General features: G+C 37.8%; 1 protein-coding gene across 4 annotated transcripts in view; it reads right to left on the bottom strand.

Annotated features, from left to right (window-relative positions):
* The window catches only part of DGKQ (diacylglycerol kinase theta), a 94041-nt gene that overhangs the window by 41917 nt on the left and 28825 nt on the right, over window positions 1-23299 (bottom strand). For 3 of the 4 annotated variants that reach the window (XM_035309223.1, XM_035309226.1, XM_035309224.1), the window contains 5 exons: window positions 18616-18715; window positions 14896-14981; window positions 14024-14149; window positions 12523-12676; window positions 9105-9173 (listed from right to left, as the gene is read on the bottom strand). In XM_035309223.1, coding sequence (XP_035165114.1) covers window positions 9105-9173; window positions 12523-12676; window positions 14024-14149; window positions 14896-14981; window positions 18616-18715 — 535 coding nt within the window. The remainder of the gene's footprint in view (window positions 1-9104; window positions 9174-12522; window positions 12677-14023; window positions 14150-14895; window positions 14982-18615; window positions 18716-23299) is intronic. The other variant, XM_035309225.1, reaches the window with a different exon arrangement.

The raw sequence follows: 23299 nt of genomic DNA, 5'->3' as shown, positions 1-23299 counted from the left end.
AGTCCTGGAGAGAAGAGTGGTCCAGGAGGGATAACCAGTTTTCAAGGATCACTTCCTCTGACCTCAAGCTTTCTGTTCCTACAAATAGGAAAAATTAGCAAAGGTGGCAGAAAGCATGCATGGATTAATGAGGAACTCCTGACAAAACCCAGCTGTGAAAAGAAAGCACACAAGAGATGAAGAATTGTGTTGGAATGAATTTAGAGACTGTCCATACAGGGATATGGTAGGAAAACCAAAGCCCATATGGAGATAGATCTAGTGAAGAACATGTAAAACAAGAAAAAATCATCAGGTAAAGGATGACTGGAGAAAATGTGGGCCTGTAGAGGATTTAGTGACTGTCTTCTGACTGCCTTCTTTGTCTTGGTTTTCACTGGTAAGACTGGCCATCAGCCACCCCAAGGCTCCTAGGACCTGTGGGAAAATCCAGGGCAAGGAAGCCTTAGCCTTAGTGGAGGAGGTTTATGTTAGGGAACACCTAAAAAAACTGGCCAGAATTCCATGGGTCTGACACAATGCTGAGAGAGCTGGCTGTTGTTTCAAGGCCACTCTAGACTACCTGTCAAAGAACAAGGAGAACAAGGAGATTCATGGGAGGTTCTTGAGGACTGAAAGAGATCTTGAGGAAAGAGGTTGTGAGGAACCACAGGATGGTCAGCTTGACCTTGATTCCCAGAAAGGTGATGGAACAAGTAATGTCAGAAGCAATTTTAGAACATGTTAAGGAGTGCAAGTAGTCAGCACAGATTTATGATGGGAAATCATGCTTAACCAGGCTGATAGCTTTCTGTGATGATACAGCTGACTGGGTAAATGAGAAGCAAGTACTGGATATTGTTTTTATTGACTTTAGCAAGGCTTTTAACACTGCTTCCCATAACCTCTTAGACAAATGGATGAAGTACAGACTAGGAAGTGGAGAGAGAGGAGGACTGAAAGCTGGCTGTATTAGTGGTCTCAATGGGATATCTACAGAAGCATGAAATCCAGCTGCAGGCCTGTACAATGGAGTACCCTACCAGTGATATGGGGGATAGATAGCGTTTAACCTCTTCACTGATTTTTTTTTAAGCTTCAATATGAGGCACATTTAAGTATGATCAACTCACACTTCCAAACTATCCTTGACAGTCTATTGCCATCACACTGAGACAGTAACAGACGTTCACAACTTTTTAATAGTAAAAATGTGATCCTCTCCTTTAAACCCTGCTGGATTACTGTCAGAAAAAAAGAACTTATTTTAGGAATAGATTTCTGTCAGAGAGATCTCCATGGTGACTGTAGCATGGACAAATTGTAACCAAAAGACATTGTGTCCTGGGTGACCTTCTCTTGGGCCAATATGATTTGAGAAAAGACAGCAAACACATGTTACTGAAGCACAACCAATGTTCCGAGTACAAACTTTCATAACATTATCAAGATCTCTACTGTTTTCTCTAGCAATCCAGAGGATAGACAAACATCTGAGAATAAAAACATTCATCCAAATTTTAGTACTTGTTTTTATGCGAACTGCCTTAGTAGACTGCTTGTTAGATGCTAGCTGTCCTGAAAGAATCCTTAGCAATTTTATCTGAAGATTTTTTATGAGCTCTCCACTTAAGATCAGACAAATGTTTCATAGGGTTGGATTGACTCAAACCATTTTGCAAAGAAGAATGTGGATTTCAAGTACATGCCTTAGCCAAACATACACTATGCTGCTCAGTCTTGCTTTCCATAAGGTAATGCTGTTACCTATCACACAAAGCAACTTCAACTTATGAAGTGAAAAGTCATATTCAACTTCTTTTGTCACTGCCATCCTTAGTGGAGTCCCTTGTACTACAACTTGATGAAAGTTGGCTTTCTTGCGCCTGAGCTTCTGCGAACAGACTAACAGAAACCTAAACAGCCAGTTATTTGACCACGGCTAGTCACCTGGAAAAACACTTCCTGACTAATTCAAGTGCGCATCCGCAACATGAAAGTTAAGGTGTGTCTTCTGTCAGTCTAATCTGTTGAACTAACCTCTGAAAAGAAGCTCATCTAGAATAACTTCTAAAGTTAAAGCTCTTTCTCTCTCCTGCTCCAGTTTTTGAATATTAGAGAATGATCAAGTTATAAAAGTGAGGTCTACCTCTCATGTTTTACAGCACATAAGTTTTGGTAATATGCAATAGATGCATACATCAAATTTTGCTATTTCAAGGAGTTATTGCCTGTTTTACAAATATTGATATTTCACTTCAGCATGCCTCTCCCTTAGAACTTTTATCTTTTCCTATTGTGCCAGACTACACAACATCGGGACTTCCCTTGAAAAAACATTATTATTTTTTTCTTATTCTTATGGGTTAGCCCCAGTAGGCAGCTTAGTACCTCAGAGCCATTCACTGTGGAAAATATAAAATTATCTCCATCCCAGCCAAAACCAGTACACTCATCACAGGACTCTGAGTTGAAAAAAAAAGAACCTGCTCTTCACAATTACACTTTTCAAGGTGAAGGCAACTACAAAAAGGTTAACTACAGACATAAGTTACCAAACCATGAAACGACTTAAGAGGCTAAGATGCCAAATTTCCTGGGAAAAAGATACACAGCATTTCATGATTCATGTACTTTGACCTAAATAATCCCCATATATGGGACACTGCTTCTGAAAAGGTTTGTGTGTGGCTTGTAGCAGGGAGGATGAAACAAAGTTGACAGAGTTTTTGCTGTTCAAGAAAAAGAGAGGCCTACATCAAACATTATGTTGGAGTTTAACCGTAAAAGAAATAGATTCTAGCTATGCTGCTTACAGAGAACAATCCTTCCAAAGAAAACTTGTGCTATTCACAGGCCTTCTGCTCTCCTTTTATAATCAGAGCTACTTCAAATTACAGCACTCTGGACTGGCAGATTTTGCTTTATTTCATTATTACCACAGCCTTCAAGGCAGCAGTAAAACAGGTAAGAATTGTGTATTTTCTTTGCTTTTATTAGTCTTTAGAAGACTCTTGTGGAAGTCCCAAAGTCTTACTTCCTCTGGATTCTCCTATTCCAGGAGAGCCATTTACAGGTTTATTGTTGCCCTGAAGAGGTTTTCATGATCAGGTCAGATATTGCTAGTTCCAAGACAGTTTTGGAGCACAGAACTATGCTGGCAGCCATGCTGGTTCACCCATCCCCTCCAGGGAGAATTTTAGAACTTCAGCAAGCATCTGCTGTATGTAACAAAACCTTTTCTGGTTTTACCTGTTTCCCACTCTAGATTTAGGGCTCCAAACCCATTTAAACCACCTTCTAGAGGAACATGTGACCTGCATAGTTATCTGTATGCAGTAAGTTCAGCTATGCATCTTCAGAGGAAAAACCCATACATGCCACATATGCTGTCTTTGCTCTTTCCTGAAAATGATGTATTCTTGCCTGCAGAATTACAGTGAAGGTTTCCTCCACACTGTTAGCAGATCTGGGACAAGACATAAGCAAGCATTAAGCCAGTAACTTAGGTATACCCAATGAAAGAACATTATATCTCACTTCTCCAGAATTGAAGGGGAAAGACTCAAGGAACATAGGCCCCCAAACCTCTGCAGTAAGCCAATTCAGCAGAGCATTAGCTAGCAGAACATGGGCTGTGGACAGACATGCTGTGAAAAACATGTTTGCTGACAGTACTGTAGCCCCCTATTCCCTGAGTCAGTTTCCTTTGAAACCTCCTGTAGAGAGGGTTTTCTCTTGATGGGTGCCTCTCAGCTCAGCTTTCTCTCCTCTTTTCTCCTGCGGAGGATGTGCACTCACTGGAGCAGATGGTTCACACGCAGTCAGAGGGTGCTGAAAGCCATCCAGATGGCAGAGAGACTCCCAGGTCAGGAGTATGCCCTTCATCTTCACATTGCCAAGTGGGTTGCATCCCTGGGCAACAACACATGTGCAGCCAGAAAGTACCCTGAGCCCTCGATACACCTACTGAAATGCATTTACACACACATTTCCAGTGGGCTGCTATGGGGAAACTATACCCAAGACTAGCAAGATATTAAAGCAGAGAGAATGCAAAATCACAGGAAAAAACTCTCAAAAAAACCATAAATCTCCATGTCATTCTTAGATATCTGTGGTTAAATTATTAATCTGCTAAGCCTCGTCTTATTCTCTGAAGACATGGAATAAATTAACACTGGCTAATAATATTAGCTAATACATCTCCATACCCTTCTGGCAACAATGCCAGAAAACCTCAGAGAAGATGTTTCAATCATCCCTCTTAAAGATGTTTACCAGAAAACGTTTTTACATTGTAAAATTACATTTACAATAAGTAGGTTAAGAAAAGGTTCTTGACTTCCCTGAAAAATGCATCTAGAGTAGGAAATGTTTAGACCACCTATTAGCATGAGACATCAAGTGTGAGAGGAAAAGGGATGCATTGAGCAAGAGAGAGACAAGATGACTGAGAGGGAACCGAACCAAGCCAAACAGTCAGCAACACTAGGGAGCAAATGTTATGGAGAAGGAAGGAAAGTGGGAGATGGGATATCAGCGATAGACAATTTAGAAAAAGAAAATACAACACATAATTCATTGATAAGTGAGAACAGCAGTAGCCTCTAACAAGTGTCAGAAAAGGCAGACAAAGAGGGTTGAGAAGAAATGAGGCTATGCACTGCATGGGAAAAGTGAAACAGAACAAATGTAGCATATGATTTTTCAGAATACTTATTTTTATTTTCCAAGTAGTCAAAAGCAATTCAGCCAAGGAAGGGAAACATACAACCTTTTCCAGCTTTCAGGACACTAGTTCAAAATATCTTTAAATGCAGGTTAAGGAAACTATCCTGGGGAAAAAGGATTTTAGCATGACATCAGCATGACTGTAATTCAACTTAATGAATACCTCCTGAAGTCCCACTGAACATAATCTTGAGGAAAGAAGTGTAGGACATTTAGAGACAACAGCCATCAAGCACTACCTGTGATGGATAAGCTTTCAAGTAAATAAAAGCTCCCTGGGCCTCACTATACAGTAGCCAACTGTCCTCATCTTTTTTTGATTACTGGCAAGCAATTAGGGTAGAATCTGATGTCTGTTCACGTTCCTAGATCCCTGAATATCGACACTCAAGTAAGAGCCTGCAATGACTCATTTTTATTTTATTTCAGGAATTACTGAGATAGCTCCTCGGGGATTCATTTGTTGCATGTACACAACAAGTCAAGCTTGTTGGTTTTATTTATCCACTATGTCTTCACATTGCTATGAAATAAGAGGAATGATTTTTACTTGATGACCCAGATGATCCAACCTGGGATATGCTGTGATTGTGATTTTTACATTTGCCCTTTTGGCTTCCCAGGCCTGACAGAACACATTTGTGGTTGCCTCTTAGCTGAGACCAATGAATTCTGTTTCCAGGAAACCAAGAGTGATCTGTGCTGGTTGAAAGCAAATTCAACATCCCACCTCAGAAAGGACAGACAATGCACACTTCTGAAATTCACCTTTGAGAAGCACTTTTAATCCCTTCCCCTATCCCAGCTACCCAAGATCTGTCAATACAGAGCAGTTTTATCAGTTATATGTTCACAGAATGACTGACACAACTACTTTAGTTTGAAAATGGACTTTGGGCTGAACTCTTTCCCCAAGCAATACAATTAACTACAGTAATAAGAGCATCCACATAATGTTTCTCTTACTACTCCTGTAACATTCAGTTCTCCTCAAGTTAATTGTTCACTGTGTAGACAAGCTCCTGGAAGCTGGCTCATGCTCCCAGGCACAAAGGACTTACAGTCCTTTTTCAAACCTGCTCACAAGTTTTTTCAGCAAATCTCTACATCTGTTAAACCTATCACCTCAAAGTGTAGGCTTGTTTTTATGGTCCTTTTATGCTTTTGGCTTCGGTATCTCAGTAGGCTAAGTTTCACACCTGACTTAATGTATTTAAGTTCTGAAATCTAGTATTTATGTCTTCTAACTTTTTACTCAACAATCCTACTACAAGAGCTAAGAAACAAAGAGGAATGAAGGCCGCCAATTCAAAATTTTCTTCTAGTATTAATCTAAAGACTTTGCACCCTTTCTTACTGGTTTCTTGCCTAAGGAAAAAGCATGCCTTTACAGGCCAGTGCTATTCAATCTGTTTAGACTTATTTCCAAAGTTTTTGAAAAACAGGTATCTGTAAAATGTGGAGAGCTGGAATTAAGAAAAAACTACAGCATTGCAGAACATAATTCAGTTCAGACACTCCTGAAGGAAAACATGGCAACATCCCTAAAGCTATGGCAAATACAGAATCAACACACAGAGGCTAATGAATGGCTAACTCTTGATCCACATTACAGAACTACTATCATGTATTTTCTAGAAACAGGTAGAAGATGCCCGGCACACAACTCCCATGCCTCTGTGATGTTTAACTTGATAGGTTATGACTCCCTACACACAGAGGAGCACAGAAGCACAATGGCAGGCGGGTGAGCCCCAATAACTTTGTCAGAGAAGCCCTGTGTTGCCCTGATACAAGGACATCAGTCCCACAGGCCAGGAGTGGCACCCACCAGGTCAGTCTGCAGGGGAAGCAATGTGGGTGTCACCTCACTGACCAAGGAGGTCACTGCTTAGGGGTGTGGAGATCTTTATGGGATGCATGGGAATAGCACTTTGGGATTGTACAAGAGCTGTTATGGGGTATTTAGGGGAATATTAAGAACCAAAGGTGACATGGGGAGGAATAGGTATGTGAAAATAGAGGGATAAGAACATAAAAGGGGTGGTCATACATGGAGGTTGCAGGTTGGTGCACTTCACACCCTGCACCTGATCAGCACATACTGTCCTATCTTCTCATTAAGGGCTGTTTCTAACTTTTGCTGGGTGTGTTACACTCTTCTGCATGTGTACATATGGGTCTCTGAATATAGCAACTGCAGTGGGACTGCAGGTCGCTGTGACCCACATGTCCACAGTGCCAAAAACTGGACTGACAGTGGGTGTGCAAGCACCAGCAAATCTCTAGCTGGACTTACATGCCTGCACGGTGAGTGACCTGGGAGCCATGTGCGCATGTTTTTCTGTGGATGAGGCACCTGGAGATGATGACTACTGGAGGGACCAGAACAACCAGGCTGACCGCTAGAGAAGCTACAGGAGAGTCTGGGGGTCCACTGGGAGACCTGGAGTTTGTGTGTATGTGTGCATATATGCATGTACACAGATATCTAAACGCACACACGTGTGTGTATACCCATATGTATGTAATATATGTATTCCCACATATACATGCATGTGTACACCCACACAAATATGTATATATCCCCACTAACAGATCTGCATCCTGCTCAGCCAAAGAGAAAAACAGGCTGAGCACCAAGTGTGCCTGATGTTGATCTGAGTGTCCTTACGTATGTGTACGTACATAGTTGTTTCAAATGCATGTGTACACGTGGGTGTCTGCACATGCAGGTGTATGCTTGCTTATCTGGGTATTTATCTGGGTATAGCTCGTGGCTGGACCTGGGAACATGGAGCCACAGCAGCCTTACCTCTGCTGGGTACCAGATTTGGAGACCTCTAACGCAACTAAATGAAAGCTTTCAAACATTTCAACTTAGTATTTTTTTCTGAATGCTTTGTTTTTAAAGAGACAGAATCATTCCCTACCTAATGAGCTTTTTAATCAAAGCAAAGACACTAGACTACACTCTGACATCTGGTTTGTGAAAACTTATTAAGAGGAAGCAATTTCTTCTCTATTTAAAACATGAATAATGATTCCTTACATTTGCCTTGAAAATGTACCATCTATTGCTGCTTTCTCCAGTCCACTGAGTGATGTTGTACAGGAAAAAAAGGACATATTCAAGATTATATGGGGTTCCCAATTTTCAAATTTTTTTCCTTCTTTTGAGAAGGTTGTCTAAAGCTGAATTGGCCTGTACTAGTAGTTTTGAACAAACTCACTGGAACGTCTGGATACTTAGTTTGTTCCCATTGACAGCCATGAGTAAGAGAAATAACCTTAGATGGCAAAGAACAATAGTCTTGACATTCAACCACTTATGTCACTTAAAACACAAGAGAACGCTGAAGGCTCATAGATAAAATGCAGTTAATCAGAGTTGGGTCCCATAATAAGGGAATGTGGTTGTGCATCATAACTTCTTTATTAGTCACCAAGAGATTCCAGCTTCAATTTTTTAAAAGTGAAATAAGAGCACACTTGAGATCACTTCCATAACTCAGTTAACTGACTTAGACTTTTTTTTTTTTTTTTTTTTTTTTAAATCCAATCAACATTTTCAAAATTACCCTATTGGTTTTATAAGAACTTTAAACTAAAAAAAAACAAAATCATGTTTTGATTTGGAATTTCTGTTTTTAGAGCAATCCGTGCAGATACATTTGGTAGCAGGTACCATGTTTTTCTAGTTTTTAATAAGAATATAGCGAGTGGAATGCCCCCAAATTGTAGTCAGCTTCATCTTCTGAAAAATAAGAGTTTGGCTAATACCAATCCTGGAAAGATCCACAAGTATGAGAATTTAACTGCATAAGTTGCTGCCAGCCTGGATCAATCCTGACACAAAGGAATGCATCCATTTCTATTATGCCTGATGAAAACTAAAAATTCAACTGGTATCTTCAGTATGATTTGGATCCAGCTATCTTAAAGGAAAAAGGCCTTGGAATGATATGCTGTCTGCCCTTTAAATTGGTTGCTATGTATGGATTTTTAACACCATTCTTTCTTTCTTCATTTAACATGTTGAGAAAAATGGCTAATTGAGATTTACGCAGCATGCTCTTTTCCGATGTAATTTAGTGCTAAAGTACTGACCAGCAGGAAGGAAGTTTGGAAAATCTTACTTTTCCGATTGATTTGACTGGGTAATGAACAGATTGTCATTTGTGGCAATTTACCAGTAGAAAATAGAGATGAGATGGTAAGACCCTGTATATTTGCTGAACCCCAATTTTGGACCCCAAACTAATATCTAGCATTAGAAGAATGGCCATTTAATTTATTTTTTTTTAATAAGGTAAAGCTAACTAAGATTATATGAGCAAAGACTGGAATGGGAATATTCACCACTTAATACTTACTAAAATTCTACTTACTTGAATCTGTTGAAATCTGGACATCTTTTGTTGACACCTGTGTTGACCCATCAACATCATCGTCTTCATCTGTGGAAAAAAAGATTTTAAGGAAATATTCTTTTTTATCTAACCTAAAAAAAACAAATGTAGTTGCTGTGTAAGGATGGTTTCCATGGAAGAGTAACACAAAAAAAATCTAGTCAGACAAAAGAACCACATTTTCTTCTAGCTATTTTAGAATAAAAATCCATACTACAAAATTGTTAAAAAAAAAAAAAAAACACACACTGCATTTTCACATAACTATGGTAAAAGCATACATGAAAAGCTTCCACTATCAACTTCAATATTACGACTCAGTGCATTTAATGCCTTTCTCAAGTTGTGATGTCTGCCTATTACCAAATTATACATGGTTTCCACGAATAAATTTCAAATCTATTGCTACTGCAGTAGCAGCTTTCCAGTAAAAAGTATGGGTATTACGCACATAATTTCCATAAATGAAAAACTGATTTGCAGACAAATGAAGAGAAAGAAATTACTGCACTCCAGAAGTGACCTCTGAAGGCAGATCATATCTCTCACTAAAAGCTATAAATTAATGTCAGCTGATAACAGAGCACTTACAATCACATATAAAACTCAGAAAAGATGAAAAGAAAAGCTACTGACATTTAAATTTGCTTCTGTGAAGACAACATCCTGACAACATTATCATTCCCAATGATCAGATCCATAAAGGAAGACCAGTGCAGATCCAAAAAGATGAGATATTTTTCTTCTCTAAGGCCAGCAGTAGTGTGCCACAAAAGCCAACCCAATGTATAGATGATATCATGATATTCATACTCCCACCCTCTGAACTTGTTGGTCAGTCTTGACTGGGATGCAGACAAAGCTCCCAAAAGCCATAAGGCAGGCTACAACTTCATAAAAACTGTGTCTTGCATGTGAGGGAGAAGGCACATGAAACTGAGGAACTAAGAAAGAAAAAAAAATTAAAGCCCTAAGTTCTTCAGATCAAAAAATGTATTAGGGAATTCAGAATCCTAATGGAGAAAAGTCTTCCAAGAAGCAAAGAGGGGTAGTTAACAGGAGTCCTAAACTGGAGACCAGGTATCTTACTGAACACTGAGGTAATGCTTCAACAGATTGCAAAAAAGATCAATAATAATGCTTTTGTGTTATATTTTTCAAATATAAAAAAGAAAAACAACACTTCAGGCAAAATCAAATTAAAAAAAAAAAAAAGTAAATACAAAAATAAGAAATTAAAGAACTCATTGTTGCTTCCAATATTCCCTTTTTTTTTAAGCTTAGATGAACGGACCTCTTTCTTTTATGATTCTTTCTCACTCAGTCTGGATACTAGGGAAAGTACCACAAACAGCATCCTGAGACTGTTCAAGTGAAGTTCTAAGAGTTCCTTTGAAATATGCTAAGACAAGAGCTCTGCAGGACAGGCATGGAATGGCATGTTTGCAACTTAAATTTCAAATGAAAGTTCACATTGTATTACATGCCCTTTCTCCTCTTGTCCCAGCACATGATACCATTATGATATTATGCTCTTTCCCCCTTCTTCAAAAAGCCCTCATCTCGTATGAGTTGCTTGTGTGTGTGCTTCCCCCTACTCTCAAAGAAAAGGCAGTACCTGTAGTCAAATAGAGATATTATTCTGATTTACATTTGCACTCTGGGGAGACTCATCATATCAGATCGTACCTGATAGTCCCCACACTGAAAACTAATGGAAAGGAACCAGCACAGATGCATTCAGGTGAGCAAAGACCACAGTTCCTCTCTCGCCATTTGATTCAGCATTAGGCTTGGGATGACCAGGTCTCTGAGGGCGTACCAACAACTGACCAAGCCATCCACACAGCACTATTTCAGAACAGCACAGGAGTATCTCCCCTACACCTTCAGTCTTTCCCTGACCAGATTACGTCAGCTAATGACTGATCTTCATTGCATTCTTTCAATTCAAAGTACAAGATATATATTTTTATTAAAGGAATGCAAAAAAACATTATTACTTCAAGAAATGTGAATGTGTGTAAAACAAACTGGTACAGTTAGCATGTACCATATGTCCTGACATTGAAATCTTTCTCTTCAATCTTTTAAAAAAATGAAGGAAGAGACTAGAAGGTGCAGCTATAACCTTGGATTCTTTCACTCATGGTGGTCTGTATTTGTTCTATTTAGTGGAGACTTAAATAATAATAATAAAAAAACAACAACAACAACCCAAGTCTGACAAACTTTTAAAAGAGCATGCTGCTGTTTAAAAGATAAACTTGGTTAACATCACAGATACACCAAAAGAGACTGTTAAAAAGGTTTGTGATTAACTTTTGTTAATAATAACAAAACTTTACCTTCACTAAAGCTTTTGGGAAACTTGAATACCTAACAATACACCCAAATCCAGATTTGTAAGGAATATTCCAGCAAAAACAAGTTCATCTGGATTGCATATTTCTGCTATTTCTTATGTTGGAAGCATAAAAGACTGTGTCACTTTCAAGTATGTACTATGCCTCGCCTTCCCCTGAGGAGCAATTTATTAGAAAGAAAAATAACTTACTTGAAAAAACAACAGGCCAATCAACAAACACGCAACATAAAGATTCCCTGCAGTCCTGCAGGCCTGTATAGTGCTGTACACCTAGCTTATGCAGGCTTAGGGCCATGCACTTTACGTTGTAGCAGGACTGCTGCTATAGATTCTGCATATGCAAACACATGGCACCTTCTAGCAAATAACTGCCTCTGTGTTCACCAAAAGTTTAAAGCAGAAAGCTCAAGAACAACCTGTCAGGCTGAGCAAAGAGCAGTTGCAAACATTTGGCTTTCAAGACCAATATTTTACCTACCTCATATTTACTTTTGTATTATAGTTAAGTACCAAAGGAAAAGCTTTACAAGAACATTAAAGTATCAAACAAAAAATACTTTAGTGGTTCAAAAGAATTCTCTTTATCCTAAAGAGCTATTAAACAAACATACACTCTAGATGGCAGCAGAACATTACCCTGCTAAATATATGATTTCCTTTCAGCACAGAAATCTTACAAGGGCAGAACCCTCTCACCAAGTCAAAGAGGTAAATAAAAATATTTGCATATATCACAAGCCATATAAAAACCAACATGTATTAGCAAGTGCTTCTCACAACAATAACACTGATCTGCCACAAAAGTTTTTGCATTTTAGGTTTTTACTTTCTGCATGCTTGTTATTGAAAGAACACTCTTCCAGTTGCTCAGTCTGCATTTAGAACCCGTATCCTGTGCCCTGATTTAACAAAAAGTTATAGTATTGTCACAAAAGCCAGCGAAAATCAGCAATCATACACTCCAGTAAATTATAACACTATGTTAAACACATTCATCAATTAGTTGCATTCAATTTTGAAAGCTTTTACCTGATTCTGCTTGCAAATTTTCTGATATTCGAAAACAATGCAGTTTGCTGAAGTTGCGAGAAAACAATTGCACGCAGCTTGGAGGAAGAATCATGTTCCTTAATCTTCCAAAAGTACATTCTGGTGTGACAATTATGTAGCAAGCAGCATGAGCCTATAAATAGAAGCATCAATTAAGCACTTTGTGAAACACAAGGAAAGCAAGTTTGTTTACAACAACACATGTACTAGAACTGCAAAAGTCAGGCTAAGACGTACAGACCTTTCGTAAATCACTTTAATGAAATAAGTGACACATTTTCTCATTCTAGATTTTAATTTGCTCCATTAATTTTTTAAACAAACAATAATGGGAGGTCTTAACATGTGGAGAAAGTATTATACATCTTTTCAATTAAAAACTAGAGATTTTGAGCAGAGAACTGGAGAAGATGAACATTTTGATCTCAAGCCCTGGATCTTCTGATCTATATGGATATTTATTGGGGTAGGTGGGAAAAGTAGACAGGTTAAACTGACAAACTTTTAAATAGAAAAAAAATATTAAAACCTATTATCCTTGCTTGCAAGCACCTGCTTGCAGATTCTGAGATAAGATGTTTGGAGTTTTATTCCAAGACTTGACTGGTTTGTTTCTGCCTCTGTATTTGTCCTAGATCTATCTTCACTGAATATGCACGCCTTTATAACTGTGGCCATATAACATATTTGTTAGGCTGTTCTCAAAGACAGCTCCTGCCACCTCAGCAATTCTGAATCAGGTTACAAATACAAAACCCATTGTTTTTACAATATAAAAAAAATAAAAGTTTCAAATAATATCTGAAATACACAAGACTTTCATTTTAAACAATTATTACACAGTATGCCTCATCTAGAATTACATGGCAAATTAATGATTTAATTTACCAGACACACGTCTCTGCTCGCACCCCATCTGGCACTACTTTGGTCTGTAATTATATTTCAACAAGAGGTAGTATTCAGTGGATGGACCAACTCTTATCTATGCAGAAGACTTGCTTTCATAAGGGTTACTGAAGGTTACCATCATGTTGCACAAGTCATGGGAAAGACAGAAGCCAATATTCACTAACAACACAAAATTACAGGTTGAGAGTATTCTACACTGAAAGAGGAATATGCGTATTAGAATGGTGAGGTGAGCCTTTGACTTTTCAGAATTCATGTGATTTAAAATAACAACTGATTTTGCACTGCAAAATTAACTGCAAGCTTATAAGCTGCAATATTTAGGGATTAGTCTCTATTAAATTTTAATTCTGTTGTTTTCATGTAAAGCTTAACTGTGGTTTTGCAAATTGCTTATTCTAGTGACTAATGGGGAAAAAAAGAATTAACACATTTCCTATCTAATTAATGAATGAATATGTACACTGACATATATTTGTGTATATATATAGATATATACACACACACACACGTATTTCTTATGTGTATATATATGGTTCCCACAAATACACCCAACAGCACAACATACCAGAATGCCACACCATTCACATCTCATGCCAGACAGCACCTCAGAAGAGCCACAGGTTTTTTTGCAAACTTCGCAACGAGCACCTGAAGGAAGGTTTCCCTCCCTCCAGTGGTGATGGTAAGTATCCTGGTAGAACACATCACAACTTAGCATTACACCAGACAACAGGTACAGAAGTATCTTCAACCTAACTTTAAAATGAGCAATTCAAACAGCTCTGAGAAAACAGCAACACGGACTAGGGCATTAACTATTTTCTTAATAGAAATAAAATCCTGAACAATCTTACATCTCACAAGAAGACCTTACCAAACAACCCAAAAATTTAGTACATAGCTATTCATCTTTGGAGTCCACTAAAACCAATTATTCTTAAAAAAAAATAAAAATAATAATCCTGAAAGATCAGTATTACACATATATTTTACAGTGAGAAGCTGGGAAGTCTTGCCTCAGCCTGTCGTCTTGACTGTAGGAAGCCTAAGGGATGTGACAATATTCACCAGGGATGCACTGCATCCAACAGCTCAGAAAAATAGTAATTCAATGCAAGTGTTTGAAAGATGATGGATTTTGTTTTTTCTTTTTAATTAGTATGTTGTATACATTGCACAGATGTTTCAGCAAGACTTCTATAAACCTCATAAATAGAGATGTTTATCAAAATGTAAGTTCATCTCACTATCTGCAATACATTCGAAAGCCACAAAACTTCTTTTTCTACAAAGCAGCAGCAAGTGCTTTGATAATTGTCAGCATGTGGAAAAAAAAAAAAAAAAAGGTCAGAAAAAGGTCTTCCCCCCTGCCTCTAGCCTATGTTTTCACACTGAAAAGGTGTGACCACTTTCTGCTACAGATGTGCTCACACTTACCTGATCCTGGTGCCCATCCTGGTGACACTGCCGGCAGTCACTACAAGCAAACAGGATACAATCTGTGTGGACATGTAGCTCACAAACTAAAATATGAAAACAATAAAACTTCTTTAAGTCAAAATCTCTTGGTTTCTTCTGCTCCTCCCTCTCTCCCTTCCTCCAGTACTTCCTCCATTACCTTTCTGCACAGCATTTTCTTCCCTTCATGCTCTTTTTTGTTCAGCAAAGACAAACAATAAAATAAGTTTATCAGCACAACCTGGTGTGTTGCTCAATTTCCTTTGTGTTAAATTAATGCAGCAAATTCGAGGAAAGGCTGAGCTAATTTTGCTCATAACTACCTGTCCTCCAGTACAGTAAGCTAAATTTGTAACAACTGTTTAGCTTATTACAGCTTTGTCTCACCACTTCATGGGAACAGCTGCCTACTCTAGTATTACCACTTCTGAAGTCTACTTTGATTTAATCAAAACCAAAAAATTGTATGGTAGAAACATTAACAGAGGAAAGTTTCCCTTCCGTATCCAAACTTCAAGCGAAAGATAATGTTCTTCATGAACTCAGACTTGTCTGAGCTATGGTTGCATATTGTAAATTACCATATCATTGTCGGGAAAAGGAAAACGATCATTTTTTTCAGAGCATTCTCCTAAGTAAGCTTCACATTGTCTACCTGTGAGATACTTGAGCTGGAAAAAGTTTCAGTGAAGACTGTAGAGCATTTTGTTATTTATTTTTGATAAAGTACCTTCATTTCTTAAAAACTGACTTGAAATATCAGACATCAACAAAAATACAGCTAAAAGACCTCAACACTCAGCTTCATTACTGGAATAGTTAGGAGAGTTCTCTAAGGAACTCAAACAGATATATGAAAAAGATCAATTTCTAGCTGCTTTTTAAAAACTTTGAGTAGACAACTACTATGGAAAGGCATCCAAATTGTGGTCAAATACATTAAAGTAAGAAGCAGGAGTCAGATTCTCCAACTATTTTTTTTTTTCCTGTTCAGTTCAAACAGGTTATTGCTCCAAGGATGTCACAATAATCTGAAGACTTTAACCTGAAGATTGGAAGATGCTAATCATGAATTTTATCCATGCTACCTGAAAGCATCCTGGAAACAGTATAAATAACTCGTTTTGAAATCACTCTCCAAGCTCGAGAAAAAGTGACCACATTAACACTGTCTTAACTCTAATTATGCAGAAAAATATGATCTACCACCACATCAAAGCACGGACTGTCCTAAGGGTTTGCTATCTCAACCGCAGACGTTCATGTACAGTTCCCCATATGGTGGATCTTTACCAAGCTCAAGAATCCTACATAAGCTGTAGCAAGGTCTGTCCTCAGCTCATACTTCTCCCCAAACCATACTCATAGATAAAACAGGAATATTTTACATTTTTGTAGATTCAGCTACTGGGAAGTCAGATGCTTTGAGTCATACCCTCAATAATAGTGAAAGTTTCTGCAGACCAAATTATACTTTCAAGAAATTACCAAAAAAATTTTTTTTAAAAAAATCATTAAGTCTGCTAACACAATTGCCATATTGTGTAAGAATACAGAAGGTTTTTCTGCCCTCTTCCCCCTCACCCCCCCCCCCAGCTTTTATTTTCTTTCCCTTACCCCCCTGCTGCTACTAACATGTACCCGAACTCATAATTAGAAAGAAAATGTGTGCATGTGAACAGCAGGAGTGTCACAGGAGTTATACCCTGTGGGTTGTTGGGATGTAAAGATCAATCCAAATCAGAGTGCCTTCAAAACAGTTTAATCTTTATCAGCCTTTCCATATCAATGCAGTTCTTTAACTCATAAAAGAATTAAGGTTTTCTGTTCAAGTTAGTAGGGAAGTGTTGTGAATTCCTTTCCAATTGCCAAAAAAGATGATTTATTTCAGATATGTAACTTGGCAGCACAGACTTTAAAACGTTAAATGGACTCCTCAAAATATAAAAATCTATCAATTAAGTAAAAGTTTAGAAATAATTTTCTGCTCTTGGTTGATGCTTAGAAAGTTTTAAAAAGGATCTAGCACTAAAAAATGCTTGGGTTAGTCTGTTTTCTTCTCTTTTTCTAAAGTTTCTAAAACCAATTCTACAAGTATTTTTGAAAAGTAAAGGAAGGTTCTTGTATACTCTATTAATCTCAACTGTGCTTTATAAACTACACTTTTTAAAAGTATCAAAGAAACAAGTTGTAGAGTTATTAGTATTCAGAACACAGAATAGCAAAGTCACACCACACAAAAAAAAACAACAACAAAAAAATTTAATCCATATTAGGAACACAACTCAGAATCTTCAATGAACCAGGAAAAGTGTCTGGGCATTTGTATTACTGAATTATAACACATGATTCCAAGTGTTCAAGTGTTTCTTGTTTAAAAACTCTTAATTGGAAATGTCTGAAAAAATAAATATCCACTTGCAATAGGTACAAAGCTAATAAAATATAATTAAGGTAGTAAGAACATGAAGGCAAAATTAGAAAGCTTTAACTAAAATAGACCACTAAACCAAGGCCATTTTCAAGAATTAAGAAGACATAGCCAGTGATTTTTTTAATTTTTTTTTAATGTTTACTTCATGCCACACAGAGTTCTGAAGCTTATTAAGAGAAGTCACTGGAAAAAACTCTGTGATACCTGTATGTCTTTGACCATCCCACCAAAGCAGCCGATTTACACGGTAACTAACTGTACTAAATGACAGATTCCGATCAGTCAGTGAAATAAATTTTAATTTGTTATGCAAGTTACCAGATAAAAACAGAAGCAAAAGCACTGCACCATTTTAAGTCCAAATCCTCTGATGAGAGAAACATTTACCCTACACATACACCTAAGCAACTGCGTCAAATAAGACATTATCTTTAGCACAACTGCAATTCTGAAAGCAGTTCTGAATTGGTTCTTCTCTCATTAGTCTCCTTCACCTCCTTCACTTTTTTTTTTTTTTTTTAAAGAACAGTTTGCTGGTAACATTTATTTAAAATACTAAATTCTAGTGAACCTTACAACATCAATAGAACAAGTGCTACTAGAAATTTAGGACGAGAGAGTCAAGGGAGAATTAAGGAGCTGCCTCACATCGAAATCAGTGAAGTACTTGTGCCAACATATATTTCAAATTAATGGATCCTGAAATAGTGTTTCGGTGATTTCTTTAATCATTTTTTTTTTTTTTCCCCCAGAGAATGTATGTCAGAACACTCTAAACAGTACTATTATGACAAATAATATTTTCAAATACCTTTCCCAACGCACCTTCTCCCCATTACAAGCAACAGACATATGAGTCTAGTGACGCAGAGAGAAGTTATATTCAATTATATTCCTATTCTTTCGCAGAAATGGGAAGGTTTTAGGTACGTGAATACCTAGTATCTCTCTGTAACAAAGGCTTCCACTGGAAACAGAAAAAAAATTACTTCAACACAGTATTTTTTTGTAATAGCTTCTCCTTCTTTACACATCTCAGGCACAGACTCATAGCACACCATCAACACGACAGACCTGTGGTGCCTTAACTTAAGGTACACATTTGCACTGTCAGTGAGTGGATAACACAAAATGAAAATCTTTCAGACACAGTAAAGGCATTATTGGCACATACGTACCTACGCACCCAAGATATGCACTGTAAGAAAAGCATGTGCTACTGGATAACATACAGATGGCTATGCAATTAGGGCTTTTTAAATTACCTTCACATCGGAAAGCAGGTGACTCTAGTGACTTTCTGCACACAGTGCAAAACTTTCTTTTGTAATGTCCTGGAGGCCCAAAACAGTGTGCAACTGGAACCTGACAAAGAAGAACATATGAAACATTATCAGCTGCACCTTTCCAAATGGCAGTTATAGCTCATAGAAACTGCTTTATCATGCAGGATAGGATAGCATATACAATGTGAACTCAAGTAAGCCTTAGAATAAATATTTAAATACCTATTTTTATAGGTAGATATACGCATATACATGATGTATATATTTTTAAGTGCTAGTCAGCTTCCTGATGATTCACAGTACTGTGAACGCACAGGTTTCCTTTGGGTTCATTGCCATGCAATGTATGTGGAACCTCTGTTCTTCTCTCAAGTATTCTTAAATGAATCAAGGACCATTAAACAGTAACAGCTGTATATTATATGTACACCCACAGACAACATGCCCTAAAGACACATTCAAGACAGTTTCTAAAAGTGTGATGCTGCCACAGTCCCGTATTCTCTACAGGTTTTTCACCTATTCTCCAAATATAACCCTGCCAACTGGCTGGATGGTAAAGAAGTACAGCTCCAAACTACATCTGTACTGCTGCTCCTGGTGACTCTATGTTGAAAAAGATGTGTTTCAATATCCCCTTGGTAAGAGCTGTACCAACAGTTTCAGCAAGTTTATTTCTTGTATGTTCTTTCCTTATCCTAAAAAGATAGGTGTTTTCTTGATTAATATCAAAGACGGGAAGCTATGGTAACACTTCAAGGTGGAGGCAGAAGGCAACAATGGAGGAAAGAAGAAAAATTAAGAAGAAATATATTTGAGCTTTATGCTTGTTCTAGAGACCACTCTTCCTAAAAGACGCACAGCTCTGTCAAGACTGACATCCACATTAGAAGGAAGAAGCATAACTGCATCTTTAAAATGCCAGAATCCAAATAACTTCCATAAAATTATGCTGTGATTAAGGCTAGTAACTTTTTTAATCTTTCAAATTTCACATTTTGTATCTCACAAGCCCTTTGGACAAACATATCAGATTTATCTTTTGTTTCTTACATCACAAAAAAATCTACCAACCAAGCAACCAAAAACTTATGAAGTTTTTAAAACACGGTTTATTTAAGCATGAAATTAAATTAATCATTCCCAGAAAAAGATGAGGAAATAATGACGTAAGGCACACATAGTTAGAGGCACCTTCTTTTCCTCCTAGATCTGTGAGTAAACAGTCCTCCGAGGTTATTGAGAAGGATCTGAAATTTTTCCTTATGGATTAGGGTTTTCCTATGAACCACTAGCAGCAAAACTGACACATACTGGCAGCACAGAATCTGAGGACCTAAAATGTCCCTTTCAGTTATAGAATTCTAGTTCCCACCCACATTTCTGCCTCTGAAAGCATAGGCACAGTTACACTAAACAATCCTGTACTTTGAGTAGGTTCAATGAAATAAGCAAGATAAAGTTTTTCCAGATGTAACATGAGGGGAAAAGAAGACTGCTGGAAGTTTAATCAATAGATTAATCAAGAGAGACTTTCTTTAGCTCTGGAGTGCTCAATAACCTGCTTTGGACACCCAACATGGACTTGCAATCCCTTCAACAACTGGTGTTTGAAATACAGAGACCTTTTCTCTCCCTGGCCTTGAGTCCGGCTACTTTATCTTACAACTGGCATAGAAATGCAGGCTTTTCATTATTGTCATAGTGTTTAATAAGCAAGAGAAGTTCTGCTGAAGAAAAAGGACACTCCATAGATCAAAGCAGAGTTTTGTGTAAAGCAGTGTTTAATCTGGAAAAGACTGCAAAACAGGACTTTGACTGGAGACAAACTTATCCATGGTATGACAATACTTATCTAGAAGACTCAAGGGAAAGAGACCAAGTCTAAATTCTGCAGTTATTCAAACTCTGGTGACAATTTTCGAAAGACTCATGTCAGTGCCAAAGATAAAAGAACAACATACTGATTGAAACACTGGATGTGGCAAAAAAAAATAAATAAATAAAATAAATCAATTTCTTCAACTTCTTACTTTTGGAAACAAGTGAAAGAAGCTTTTTTTATTATGAGCAGTCCTTCTGACTTGCTTTAGAAATTACAGGTACAAAACCACTGCAGAGCCTGGTGGGAAATGGGATGGGAGTAACATGGAAGAGAAAATGGAAAAGAGCAAGTACAACATAACGAGCTCATCAATCACAGGCTATTTTTCCGAGCAGTTCACTACATTTCTTTTGTAGTTGAACAAGTTCCAAGCACCCAATATATAAACAAACCAAAACTCTTAGACTTGGAAAGCCAGCAAGTCAGCATGTCAGAATATGAAATGTTATCTATGATTCTTTAATTTATATCCACCTGTATAAGTACAGCAAGCTACAGACACACAAGGGGGCTTAAAGGGAGAAAGTTAATAATTGATGAGAGTTAAAAACTTCTTTTCCAATTCAATTCCTTAAATTACTTTATGCAAACCACGAAAATCGATTTCCAGAGAAAGATACAGAAAATTTCTGCTAGTAATACCATTAAATGACATTTAGTATCGATCAGAAGTCCATCAACTGAAAGTATAATGTTAACACTCTGGCATAAGCTCCAGAATGACCTTGTACTGATGTACAAGATGTTCCTAGACTCTATTTTGTTTCCTGCCATCTGTTAATAAATCCAAAGCATTAGTGTTATACATTTCCGTAAAACCTTGTACCAGCTTGCAGTAAGATTTGGTTCTATAGAAATCTAAACCTTACAGATTCCAACCCCTTTAGCGCAATCTGTGCAAGTGCTTAGTACAAGACCATGCAATCACATCATACAGAAAGAACAGCAATAAATGCATCCTCAGCAATAATTACTCCAAACTTTAGAAGAAAAACATGGGAAATAATTTTTAAGTTTAATGTGTTTTTCCACTGGGGTGCAATCACAAAGTGCAGAGCAGCCCAGCTGCCACCTGAACCATCTCATGGACCTGTCTCAGGTCACGTCAAGTATTTCTTGTCTGCAATCTTCCAGATACCTCAGTAGGGGAAAAAACACAAATGCCTATTCTTTACCCAGCTGCAGCTGCTATTCTACCAGCTGAGGCAAAAAGATTTTTGCCTGAATCTTGAAAAAAAGTGCCCCCCCAGCTAGTCACAGGTCTTTCATGGACTGCTCTCAATATACGGCCAAAAGAATTTGCCAGTAGAAATTAAAATGGATGGGTGTTTCTGAAACAGTAACAAGTGTGTATTCTGATGTTTCCATCACAAATATACCGCCTAATCTAATGTTCCTAAGGTTCATTCTGACAACAAAAGCTCTATATGTTCTACAGAGGCGCATAGGGTGATCAGAGAGCACCCCGTGACTACTCTGCCCAGACCACTCACTCTCCAATAAAAGATAGCAACTTTGTGATTCAACTTTTCCCATTATCAACATCTTTTCAATGATTACTGCTCAGTAATCATACAGAGCCATCTCATTTGCTTGAAGCCTTTCTGCTTCATTAATGAAATGTCTTTATTTCCACAACACAAATACTCTGCATTTTGCACTGTATTTCTACTTTTTCCTTTTATGGACAAAGCCTGTCAATTGCTTTTTGCGTCCAAACTGAAGTTCTCCCTTTGTGCACTCCACGTATCAGTTGGTGTTACACAGCAACTTTAAGTGCACATTCCCCTTGGAAGTTTTGAAATTAGGTGTAAATGCAAAGAGAAGCAGTATCTCAACATATCATAGGACAGCACAGGAAAGAAATTTCAATATTCAGAATTAGTTATCAAAATGTTGGTGCTAATGCAAGGAAATAATGCACACAACCATATGTAACCTCACCATATCCAGGACTTTTTTTCTTCATGCTACAGATCTCCAGGACAGGACATTAGACCTAACCTACACATATGCAAATAAGACTCAAGGAGCCTTCAGGATGGGAGCTATACAGCAAATACCATATCACTTGATCAGGACTCTACTATATTCCTTTTAGACTTGTGTAAGAGCTTTCCACTAAAATCAAGAGTTGCATGCACTAGCATTTCTGGAACTAGACAGAAAAGCTGATATGCAAAGGAAGGACAGTCACCCCTTGCTTTTATTGCTACAGAGGAAATCAATGCTCATCTCCTTTTATCAAGATAAACATTATGAATTAGAAGAAAAACTCAGTGACATTCCATACCACTTCTGAACCTGAAAGGTCACTCATACAGCTAGGTCCCAGGCAGCTGGCACCAAGCTCAGAGTAGCATAGTGAGCTCTCTGCAGTTAATGAACTAGGGTGGGCCTGCCCTTCTCTTTTACCTCAGGCTATCACTTTGGGGAAGAAAAGGAGGAAAACTTGGGGCAGCATAAGGACTACCAGTAATTTTACACCTCATTTTGCCTCTAAATTATCAATTGCCTTCCAAAACAGTGCAGCTGTGGGTCAAGTGTTGAAATCTAGGGACAGACCTACCTGCTAGGGCTGTCCAGCAAGCTCCCAGGTAAGATCAGATCAGCCTGGAGACTAGCCATTTCTATGACGAACACCCTGATAAAAAGTCTACATACCACTAGCAAAACCTACAGCCAAATAAAAGGGGAAGAAGAAAGAGAACAAAGAACTTTCCCCCATAATGGTTTTCATAATACATAAAAGAGGAAAAATATTAAGCACACATTTTT

The sequence above is a fragment of the Oxyura jamaicensis genome, chromosome Z (genome assembly GCF_011077185.1).
Source record: "Oxyura jamaicensis isolate SHBP4307 breed ruddy duck chromosome Z, BPBGC_Ojam_1.0, whole genome shotgun sequence".
NCBI lineage: Eukaryota > Metazoa > Chordata > Aves > Anseriformes > Anatidae > Oxyura > Oxyura jamaicensis.
The sequence above is the reverse complement of the archived record's forward strand: the minus strand, read 5'-3'. Positions and strand labels throughout refer to the sequence as shown.